At 34.5% G+C, this 12,375-nt stretch overlaps 1 protein-coding gene across 3 annotated transcripts in view; it reads left to right on the plus strand.

Moving 5' to 3' along the window:
- Positions 1–12,375, plus strand: part of LOC150099476 (glutamine--fructose-6-phosphate aminotransferase [isomerizing] 2-like) — a 256,437-nt gene that overhangs the window by 86,571 nt on the left and 157,491 nt on the right. For all 3 annotated transcript variants that reach the window (XM_090404433.1, XM_090404434.1, XM_090404435.1), the window contains exons 6-7: positions 1,688–1,816; positions 4,021–4,082. In XM_090404433.1, coding sequence (XP_090260559.1) covers positions 1,688–1,816; positions 4,021–4,082 — 191 coding nt within the window. The remainder of the gene's footprint in view (positions 1–1,687; positions 1,817–4,020; positions 4,083–12,375) is intronic.

Below are 12,375 nucleotides of genomic sequence, written 5' to 3' on the forward strand. Positions count from 1 at the left end.
AGAAATGTCATGAAGAAAAACCACTTCCAAAGTGTAAGGTATTTTCACAGGAGATGGAAAGAACTATGTGTGTATGTGTGAATGTGCCTAAACGAATGACATTGAGATGATTTCACAAATTGTGGTTTTAAATCACAAAGGCAGCTAGAGTGTGATGGTGTAAGCAATGACTGTTGTGGGATCAAGAGGACTGGGAAAAAGATACTTTTTAGCAATGAAAATATGTTTTGTATGTCCCATGATCATCAAAGGATACATGTTTGGCATCTTAAGCAAGAAGCATTTGATAAAGAATGCTTGAAACATTTGGTGAAATTTGCAACCCCTGTCATGGTATGGGCTTGTATGACTCCAGAGAGCCCAGGTAGGCTGCGTATTGTGTGCCAAAGAATCAATTCCAAAGTGTACCAAGAAATTCTTGAACTTTATGTTACCAACATCGGAAGATTTATGTGATGGTGATTTCATTTTTCAGCAAGATGCAACTTTTTGTCACACTTCCAAGACCACCTAGATGGTTCAAAGAAAGGCAAACCAAGGTTTTATCATTTTAGACTTAGAGGCAAACTCACCAGATTTAAATCCCATTGAGAATTGGTGGAAATTATGAAGAAATGTCTTCAAGAAGTTGCCCCAAGAGACAAAAATGGACTTGTTTTTAGTCTACAGACTATATTGGCATGTTTTGATTAAAAATAAATAAAAAAAAAAGACTGTGAACTGCTAGTAAATAATATGCCCAATCACTTACAAATGGTCATAAATGCTAAGGGGGATGCAACAAAGTACTAATTATCATGTTTCCCTTTGACTATTTATTATTATTATTATTACGTGACACCTCCTGGGAGTCCATAGACTCATCATGGAAGGGCGCTTGTTCTACACCTCTCTGTCTCCACCAACTACAATGAACCGCAACTACACCACCACCAGTATTTTCACAGACAATGACAAACATCCATGCCCACGGTGGGAGATTCAAACCTGCAGCCTTTTGGCTGGAGAGCAGATATGCTAACCACTTGACCAACCAGTATTCTAATATTGTGAACCACGTTAAAAATTATTCTAATTTTCTGATGTTTTCAAATAACAGTTTTCTTATAATTTATATTGCATTTTTATGTGTTTACATGGTTATATAATCTACCAAGTAGATTTAGATGATAATTCATATTTAGTAATGATTATTTTGTATGCAATAAATTAGAATTGCAAATATCATTCAACACATTTCTTTGATTATTCTAATTTTTTTGATTTGGAGATGTAATAATGTGTTATCATCACTTTTATGTACATTTAATTTTTAACTTTTAATTCTATTTTGATTGGGTGGATACTTTTTTGTGATAATCATTTTCATGTTTATTATATAGTTATAGCATAAAAGATTTGCTAAAGTGAATTTACTTAGAACAACATTTAATGATACAGGGTTTTGCATGAGTCTTTTCAGTAGTTCTTTGTAGGGAGTGAATTCTACAATGATGTTGCTATAAAACATTGTTGATTACAATGAAAAATAACTAATTCTTAAAATTCATCATTTGTTATGAAGAATTATTTAAGTATTATAGATTTTGTTTTGTGAGGCAACAAACCATTGTATTGTTTTGTTGTCATCATATCATATTTAATCAGAATTATATATAAAGCATTTTTTCTTTTCTTTTAATTGCAGGTGAACAAAGGATATGAATTTGAATCCGAAACAGATACTGAAGTTATATCAAAACTCATTAAACTGCTGCATGATAATCATCCAGATGTTTCATTCAGAGAATTAGTTGAGCAGGTTATTCAACAACTGGTATGTTTCTGATAATTCATTTTCTCAACCATTAATATTATTTGAGGCTTCCCTGATATCAAGACCCACTGCATTACTTCTATTACTTACACCCATCACTCACTTATCAGATAAATACAGAAAGATGTAGAAGGTATTTTCACTTGGTTACAAATTAAGTTAAACTTGTCAGTAAATTGTATTTTTGTTTAATCATTTATCCAAGTGTGAGCAAACAAAGTTTGCACATGAAGTATCTTCATAACTAGGCTTCTTGCATGTGCTGATGACTTTACATCATTTGCTTTAGTATACCTTTTTACTACTTGTATTTGGGAAATATATATCTTCTGCATTTATTTAACCTTGGTATCTCTTCTGGATCTAGCTCCCACTGATGAGACCTCAATGAAAGGCAAAACTGGTCTGGGTTGCGTGACCCTTCCCATAATATTATGCATTATGGAAAGTCATCAGCCTCTATGTACAAGTAGCTTAGTCATGAAGATATTTTGCACGCAGACTTTGTTTGCTTATACTTGGATAAAGGATTGAACAAGAATTTAATTTCTTGGCAAGTTTAATCCAGATAGATACAGTTTCTCTCTCATCCATCTGATAAGTTTCTCTTGCCAACTTATAGATCTCAGCCATATCACCTACCCCCCCTTTTCTGAAAAGTTTGGCAATCCATGACCTATCTCATTTCATGTTGCTTTTTAGTTCTACTTGCCTTTAAACCACCATCTGGCATTTCCCTTGCCTGAAATGCAGACAACCAGAAATTAATCCTGAAATTACTTCAGGCACAAACTTGGTTTGCTTACACTTGCATAAAGTATTAAACCAAGAATATAATTTCTTGGCATATCTTTAATTTATAGTATAACCAAGTGGGAAAAACTTCCAATATGCAGGGAGAGAGAAAGAGATTTGCTTACAAAATATAACTTGCCGATAAAAACAGTGCCTGTATACATTTGCAGCTTAGCAAATGACCATAGGAAGGGAGGAAACATATCCATTGAATTAATTGAACTAATAATTCATCTAAAATGAATTTAATTTAATAGCAATTAAAAATAAATCAAAAATGTATTTTATTATGGCATTATATCCATATTAATGAAAGAAAAGGATTGGCATTTAAGCTTGGTGATGTAATTTGGGTATAGTTCATTTATTTCAATTTGGTGTTCATAGTTAAACTAATTATGGCTGATAAATATTTATTATATTCATTTCATAAAAATTTATTTGGAATATCTCCAATTATTATGCAAAAAATTTACCTATAGAGTTTTATTGCACCATACTTATGTTTATTGGATGATTTTTGTCTCTAATTGCTGCATGTATCACAAATTGAATGTCATGAATGTCTGCTTCTCTGACTTCATGGACAGATTCATCATTTATAATCTCTATGTGAATAAAAAGAAAACCAGGACGTCCTCTAAAGAGTTTCAACAATGATCTGTAATGCCAGAGCAGGCCACTGTAGGTGTAAATCATTGAAAAGCATGATGATGATGATGATGATATGTGAATAAATCATCAATTATTTTTAAAATTAGTACTGACAAACCAGCATTTGTGTTTTAATACTGGTATTTGAATACAAGAAAAAAAGATCAGAATCCATTTATTGTAAGCCCTTACAGGATTACGAATGTTATTTACTTTAGAAGACATTAATTTCATGGATCCATAAAATTAATATGCCTTATGTCCTTAAAATATTTATTTTAAGGATTCATTTTAATTTTAGTTCCTTTATAGAAACAATGGGTGTTCAGTTTTCTGAAATTACATAAGTTGAGATCTATACTTGTATATTTCTGTTTTTAATCACTTAAACTAGGAAATTAGGATGGGGATTAAAATGCTAAAATTGTGAATTCTGTTGGTGCAAGCACACAAACAGAATTAGTAAATTTTAATGGGATTTCATATTCAAATTAAAATGTAATCATATTTTAAAATGTATACCATACTTTTATTTGGTATAGGAATAGAATTAACTTTGATAGCAGATTATATGCTAACCAAAGTCAATTTCACTTTACATCAGTTATTTGCAGGTTATACAAGTTACTGGATTTATTGTATTATTTATTATCACTCAAGACATTACTATTTTTAAAAAAATCATGTTTCATACACATATAAAATTTTGCACATTTACTTATTAAATTTCAGTGATGACTTTTTTTAAATTCTAGGAAGGTGCTTTTGCTTTGGTCTTTAAGAGCTGGCGATATCCTGGTCAGTGTGTTGCTACAAGGTATGTATCCTTATTTATTTTTCATGAAATTATGTTAATTTATATTAAGATATAACTGATGTGTAACTGCTGGTAATTATCTTATGCTAGAAATTTTCTAATTTCTAATTCATTCTAGTGAAACTCTTGAACCTGATTAAATTTTATTAGTCACATATAGTTATTTTGTACCTGTTTGTAGAGGAAAAAATATACAGCCACATAATAAAATTTGTATGGCAAAAGTTGTTTGTTTCCAATGCTTTCATGCTCTCAAAATTTCAGATGAATTAAATTGGAAATATATTAGTTCTGTGACCAAAGTTTGCCATAAGTGTATAGTTGAAAAAAAATGTAGGTGTGCTGTATATCCAATATGTTTTCACAACTGATGTGATAAAAAATTTGTGAAGCACAAATTTATAAACAAATAGTTTATAAATGGATTCTATGGGTTCTCCCCTCTCAGCTCCCTTGCCAATTTGTTATGGAATATTTTGTAAAACAAGGTCTTTACTCAGCTTCTCTCAAACCTTCTACCTGATATTATTATTAAACAAGACCTCATGGAGCCAAGACTCATCTTGGGAGGTCCTTTTATCACACACACATCTCATCATACCGTGTCTTAAACACACTCAAACTCCCTGCAGACATTACACCCTCAGGCAAGGCATTCCAATCATTCACAACTCTGCACGAAAAAAACCTGCCTCTCACTCCCCTACTCACACCCTCTTTATACAGTTTCCAGGGATTACCTCTGGTTCTCTCCTGATCTCCCACTATTCTCTATAGAACTTCTCCACCATTGATCTTATAACAACCCCTTACCAACTTGTAGGTCACTATCATATCTCCCCTCTTCCTTCTCGCCACTAGACTCTGCAAATTACATCTTCTCAATCTTTCCTCATAGTCAACATTCCAGAGGTCAGAAACTACCTTAGTCAGTCGCCTTTGGACCCTTTCCAACATCTCTTCATCCTTCTGAAAACCCAGTGACCAAATCTTGGCACAATAGTCCATGTGTGGCCTAATCAAAGCCTTATACAATGGAACAAGAATCTCCCTTCTTCTACATGTCAGTGTCCCCCACATCATTCCCAGAAGTCTTTGTGTTGTCTTCACAATTTTTGCAATGTGTCCCCTAAATTTTAGATCCTTATCCACTATCACCCCCAGATCTCTTATTTCCTCTACTTCCAACAATATATTCTCACCAAGCATAAATTCTGCATCCCATCTTTGTTTTCCAAATTTTAAAACCTTACATTTTGCAACATTGAACTCACATCCCCATTTACTTGCCCAATCACTCAATTTATTCAAGTCTTCTTGCAAGGCCACAACATCTTCACTACTCTTTATGGTTTGTCCCAACTTTGCATCATCTGCAAACAACTGAATATCTCCATCCAAATCTTCGCCAATATCATTAATATACAAGTTAAATAGTAATGGCCCTAAAACAGATCCCTGAGGCACTCCACTAGTGACTTTCCTTTTACTGGATATTGCACCCCCATACACAACTTGTTGATACCTATCAGATAGCCAGTTTCCAATCCAATGCACTAATCTAATATCCAACCCCATCTGCTGTAGTTTGACTGTCAATTTATCATGAGGTACTCTATCAAAAGCTTTTGCGAAATCCAAGTATATTACTGTTTCCGTACTTTCGGACTAACATGCGTCCAAGTTTCGCTATCATTCTTCTCACTTTTACTGTCATTCATCTTTCTTTGTATCCTTCTCCTCTGTCCAAGGAAGCAGTCACTTTATTGTAATAAGTAAGTAGATTACTAAAACATGACCTCCCTTTAGCAAATCCATGCTGTCCATCAAAGATTATACCATTGTTGTCAACCCAACTCTGGATCCTAGTTCTCATAAGCTTCTCCAACAACTTAACCACAACACCTGACACAGAGATAGACCTTTCACTATCATTCTTCTCACTTTCGCTCTCATTTATCTTTCTTTGTTTCTGTACTTTTGGACTAACATGCGTCCAACTTTCGCTATCATTCTTCTCACTTTTACTGTCATTCATCTTTCTTTGTTTCAGTACTTTCGATCCAACATGCGTCCAACTTTCGCTATCATTTATTCTTTCAATTTATTTCACTTGCGATTTCTGCATCACACCATTTCTACTCAATTTCGTTTCTTTCTGCCTCACTTTCGTCCCTTTTAACATCCGTTACGGTTTTCAAATTGCTCTTTTTCTTTTTTCCTGATTTTTTAACATTTTTTTGCCTCTCTTTCAAGCATGCACTCATGACACAATCGGTACTAACACTTTCTGTCATCAATTTCTTATTTGCATTCATCAGCTCCTCGTTCAGGTCACACTTCGCACACACCCTTCTTCCATCCGCACTAAACATCCACAAATCATTTATGTAATGGAAGGAATACATATAACAGACCTCACACTTAACGAAACGACTGAAATCTAAATTAAAATCGTGGAATGACAATGCCGCCGCCATTTTTTTTCTTTCTGCAGGTTACTAGGTCTAATAATAACGATTTCGTAATTTAGTTTAGGCAAGAAAAATCCCCCACACTAATAATACCGGTAACGTACAACATTTACAACCGCTCTTACTCAAATAATTACGCATATACACTTAATTATTCCTAGTAAAACTTATCTGAATCAGGAGCTCTTCAAATTGTGTCCGCAGTGCTTGGCTCACTCTAAGGTAGGTGTGAGATGGATGAATAAAGAGATTAAGCATGCGATACAGAGAAAAAGGGCATTGTGGAGGCAGCATAAGAGAAGAAGATATGTGGATGATGTTGTTCTTTATTTGACCTCATGGCCCAGACACATTAGACTTTCATCTCAATAGTCTTCACCCTGAAATTCAGTTTACTACGGAAAAGGCAAGCAATAATAGTTTAGCCTTTCTAGACACGTTGGTAACATACCTACGCAATGGTAACCTGTCTTTTGTAATATACAGAAAGCCCGCTCCTGAGGTGCCAAGTGTTAGCAACAGTGGTGTGTCACAGGTTTTTGTCAGTCAATTTACAATTGATGCTCGTGTACTATGGAGTCTGCTTTGTTTGTCCTTTTTGAACATTTGCAGTTTTGTACTTTTTTGAAAATTAAGCCTTATTTTTACATTCGGTTAAACACACGGTGCAAAAGAAAAACAGAAGGTGATAGTAAATGTGAATTCAGTGAACAGTGGGAAAATGAGTTCTAATTTATAGAAAATCCATCAGGAAAACTGTTGTACATTGTTTATGAAACACTTTCTCATGTAATAAAAGGCATGATCATAATAGACACTATAAAACACATCAGATTGAAATAGAAAGAAAACTGAAGCTAGTGCTTAGGTCTGAGTTACAGAGAGAATGTGATTTAGATAAAGAAAGAAATTAACAGAAGACAAAATAAGTTTGTTAAAAGAAGTCATGAAAGTTTGGCAATGAGAGAAGAATCCTACAAAATTGCTTTAGTGTTAGCCAAAAAATGGAAATCTTTCTCTGATGGAGAAGAAATTGTTAAGGCCTTGTCTCCAAATATTTGCAAGATGTCTTGGTGATAAAAATATTGAAAGGAAAGTAGACGAAATTGCTCAGTCAAAGCAAATAGTTAAGAGATGCACCGAAGAACTCTCTCATGATGTTCTTAAGGAGATTTTTATTATTATTATTATTATGGGCAACTCCAAGGAGTCCTTAGACTCATTGAGGGGAGGCCCTAAACATCATGTCCATCACAACTATTCGACATTCACACAGTATCTATCATGCTTTGCCTTGAACTAATTCACTGTCATAGCACCCAACAGACTCCGGCAGCTTATTCCACTCATTTACCACTCTAAAAGTAAAAAACCTAACTCTAACACCGTTACTAACCACATCTTGCCCAGCTTCCATGGATGTCCCCTAGTCCTCCCACCACCAATCCTGTTCTCAAAAATATCCTCTGAATTAATCCTATAGAAATCCTTCAGCAATTTGAATGTTTCAATCATATCTCCCCTTTTCCGCCTATCAACCAATTTTTGCAACCCACAAATCTTCAACCTGTTCTCATAAGGTTTATTCCATAGACCTGCTATCATCTTGGTCACTTGCCTCTGGATCCTCTCAGCCTCCTCCCCATCAAGAAGAAACCTAGATGACCAAATCTGGGCACAGTAGTCGAGATGGGGTCTTATCAAGGCTCGATACAGAGTAACAATAACTTGCTTGTCTCTGCTCGTCAAAGTATTCTTCAACATCCAAGTGATTTGATGAGCTGATTTAGCCACTTTTGCAATGTGCCCCCTAAACTTCAACTCCCTATCCACCAACACTCCCAAATCCCTAGCCTCATCAATCTCCTGGAGTATATGGTTCCACCAATGTGATGTACTGCTGCTAATCTTTTCACCCCAAAATGTATAACCTTACATTTTGCCACATTAAATTGACGTCCATCTCTCGGAAGACCCCGTAACCTCTAGAGAGTGCATCCCCTGGGTGGCGGATAGGGGAGCCCACCAGATATGGCAGGGTGGTCCAAATATGTTGAATAAGGACTCGTGGACCAACAGGGCCACAGGGGGCTATCATCTTGGTAGCAAGGGAAGTGGCTTTTCCATGGTCCCCTAGCTGGGTCTATTCTCTCTCTCTCTCTCTCTTCCCTCTTCTTTGAGGTAGGCCCCCTGCTCTTTAATCTTTCCTATATGGCATTCCTCGCCCAACTCTTGTAACTCACGACCCTAATGCTATTAGAGTAATCGAGGGCTATGGGTCATTCTATTTCTATCTCTATGTCTTCTCTTTAACATTCTCTCCTACCACTTAAGGCAAGCTTGAAGGTCTCAAAATGGCAGCCCCATCACCAAGCCAGTAACCCTCTCAGTCAAAATTTTAACCCACTAAAAAGACTCATGAAGATAGTAAATGGACAGACTTTTTTGGTAATGAACCGGCTTGGAATAAGGATTCGAGAAGAACATTATCGAAAACAAAAAAAAAGTAGAAATACACCTATTGGAATATAGCCACCTGGAATGTGAGAAGTATCCACCACAAAATCATAGAACTAGACCAAGCACTAGAAGAAAGAAATGTAAAAATAGCAGTAATTACAGAATCTAAAAAAAAAAAAGCAGAGAGGAACAGACGAAACTGAAAATTATATCTATATATATACAGTGGGGTAAAAGCAGATGAGAGAGCTTAATCTGCTGTGATGATCTTTCTACATAAATCTCTTAGAAACAATTTAATCCATTACAACTTTTGGAGCGATAGAATAATAGAAATGAGAATTAAAATAGACAGAGGCTATATGACAGTAATTGGAACTTATGCACCTGAAGAAGGAAAAGAGGAGGACTCAGAAAACTTTGACACCCAACTGCAGAACATATTAAATAAGACCAATCCTAAGGATCACATTTTGGTAATAGGAGATCTCAATGCAAGAATTGGCAATAAACGATATAAACCAAACATAGGGATCAGAGAACTTAACTGTAATAGAAATGGAAATAGATTAAGAGATTTTACTATAAGCAATAACCTTAAAATAATGAACACCTTCTTCAAACATAAAGACATCCATAGATACACCTGGGAAGCAAGAGACACAAGAAGCATTATTGATTACGTTATCAGCAATATCAAAATGCCAGAATTGTAGATACAAGAGTATACAGAGGATCTGAAATAGAATCAGATCATTACCCTTTAATTGGAAAAATAAAATGGGAACCAAGATGGAAAACAACAAAAAAGCACAAGGAAAATAGAAATTTTGAATCTTTCAAAGTTAGACTTTTGGACGACAGTAGTATTAAAGACTTGTACCAAAAAAGAATAAAGAACTGGATGACAAGTATAAAACAAAATCAGAATATAGAAGAAGAATGGTCAAACTTAAAAACCATAATGACAAAAGCTGCAAAAGAAAGTTTAGGAACAAAGAAAAAGAGACCTTAGGGACCGGGATGATGAAATTAAATGCATTATTGAAGAAAAGAGAAAAGCATAAAAAACTGGCCTAAAAACAATAGAATCAAAAATCGAATACAACAGAAAAAAAGCAATAGCAAAAGCAGCATGCAGGAGAATAAACAGAAACAGATGGAACAATTTTGTAACAAAATTAGAGAGAGACTGTATGCTCAAAAGACCTAATGCATATAAAATCCTCAAAGATCTAAGCAATGAAACTAGAGAAAAAGCAGATATTAATGCCATTAAAATAGAAACATGGCAAAATCACTACCAAGATCTGTGGTATGATGAAAACATTCAAAACAGAAAACTACCCTTTGTAAACATCTCTGATAACTTGGAAAACATCACTCTAGAAGAATTAACAGAAGCATTAACCCAAAGCAAAACAGAAAAGGCTCCAGGAGAAGACAATATAAACGTTGGAACTTATCAAATATGCAGGACTTGAATTCTCACTCAGGTTACTTAACTTTTATAATATGATCTGGAAAGAAGGAAAATGCCCACAAGATTGGACCAAAGCAATAGTTATTCCCATCTACAAAAAAGGACATAAATCTGATTGTAACAATTATTGGAATCAGCTTACTTAGTACCTGTTATAAAGTATATGCAAAAATCTTAGCATTAATGGAAATTAATCCAATTTCAATCCAATGGAAATTAACCCAAAATTAATGGAAGAGCAAAATGGATTCAGAAAAGGCAGGTCTTGATTCTGCATTTACGTTAAAATTATTAATCGAAAAACACAGAGAAATGAACATAGAAACACACTTAGCTTTTATAGATTACACCAAAGCATTTGATAAAATTATCAGAGAAAAACTATGGGAAATCCTAGAAGAATATGAAATACCAAACCAACTCTTTAGAGCCTTATATAACATATATCAAGATAATAAAATATCTGTGAAGTACAATAATTCAACATCAAGCTGGAAACCAATAAATCAAGGAGTGTGTCAGGGTTGCCCTCTCTCTCTCTCACCAGTTTTATTTAATATATATATAAAAGAATGGAAGATAACTAATGAAGGAGGATTCAAGATAAACCATAACACCAGATTAACTACTCTTCTTTTTGATGATGACCAAATAATCCTTGGAAATAATGAAGATGAACTACAAAAATCATTATGCAGTCTAAATAATCTGATAAAAACATATGGTATGGAAATATCAACAGACAAAACAAAAGTCATGGCCTTCAAAGGTGCTAATCCAATAAGAAGCAAAATTGTAATAATAAACAAAATAATAGAGCAATTAAATACATTCAAATATTTAGGTTGTGCAATGTCATATGAAAATGAAGCTGATATAGAACCAAAGATATCAAACTTTTTAAAAGTAACAGGCATTATAAATAACATTTTTAAACCCAATTATGTACAAAAACACACACGAATAAGAATCTACAATACAGTTGATAAACCAACCTTACTTTATGGCAGTGAGATATGGACAATAAAAAAAGCAGATGAAAGAAGAATTGAATCATCCAAAATGAAATTTCTGCGCAGAACTGAAGGAGTCACAATAATGGACAAAATGAAAAGCAGCAAAATCAGAAAAAAACTTGGAATTACAATCTCCCTAAATGAAACAGTGATTTGCTATAGAGAAAAATGGAAAGAACACATACTAAGAATGAATAGAAGCAGAATACCTAAACAAATTCTAAATTACCACCCAAAAGGTAGTACTAGATGCATAGAAAGACCCTTAAAAAGATGGAATTGAGTCTAGAACAGGCCACTTGGCCTATAAGCCTGGAAAGGAAGAAGAAATTGACATCCATTCTCCTTAGCCCAGACCTCCAATCTATCCAAATCATCCTGCAAAATTTTGACATCTTCTGCATTCACTATTGCCCTACCCAACTTTGCATCATCAGCGAACAAATGAACCGTTCCTCTCAGATCCTTCCCTATATCGTTAATGAACAAATTAAACAGCAATGGTCCAAGAACAGAATCCTATGGCACACCACTAGTCACAGGCCGTCTTTTGGACTCTACTCCTGACTAAACTACTCTCTGATATCTCTCCATCAACCACCCTCCTATCCATCTCACCAACCCTATATCCAGTGGTGAGCTATGGAAATTTTAACTAAGGGCTTGCATCGTCGAGTAGCCCTTATAATACTTATATTACGACTTTGTAGAGCTTCTGACAGATATGATAATTCCTGTAGGATATCAATCGTTAATGCTAGATCTTTTAAAAATTCCAAATTGAGAAGTTGGTTTAAAAAGCCCTTATATTTATCGTTCGACAAAATGCTTGCATAAAGCTGGGTAATTTTGCCACAAAG

The sequence above is a fragment of the Typopeltis vanoorti genome, chromosome 14, assembly GCF_054136105.1.
Source record: "Typopeltis vanoorti isolate ZY-2024b chromosome 14, IOZ_Tvanoo_1.0, whole genome shotgun sequence".
Lineage (NCBI taxonomy): Eukaryota > Metazoa > Arthropoda > Arachnida > Uropygi > Thelyphonidae > Typopeltis > Typopeltis vanoorti.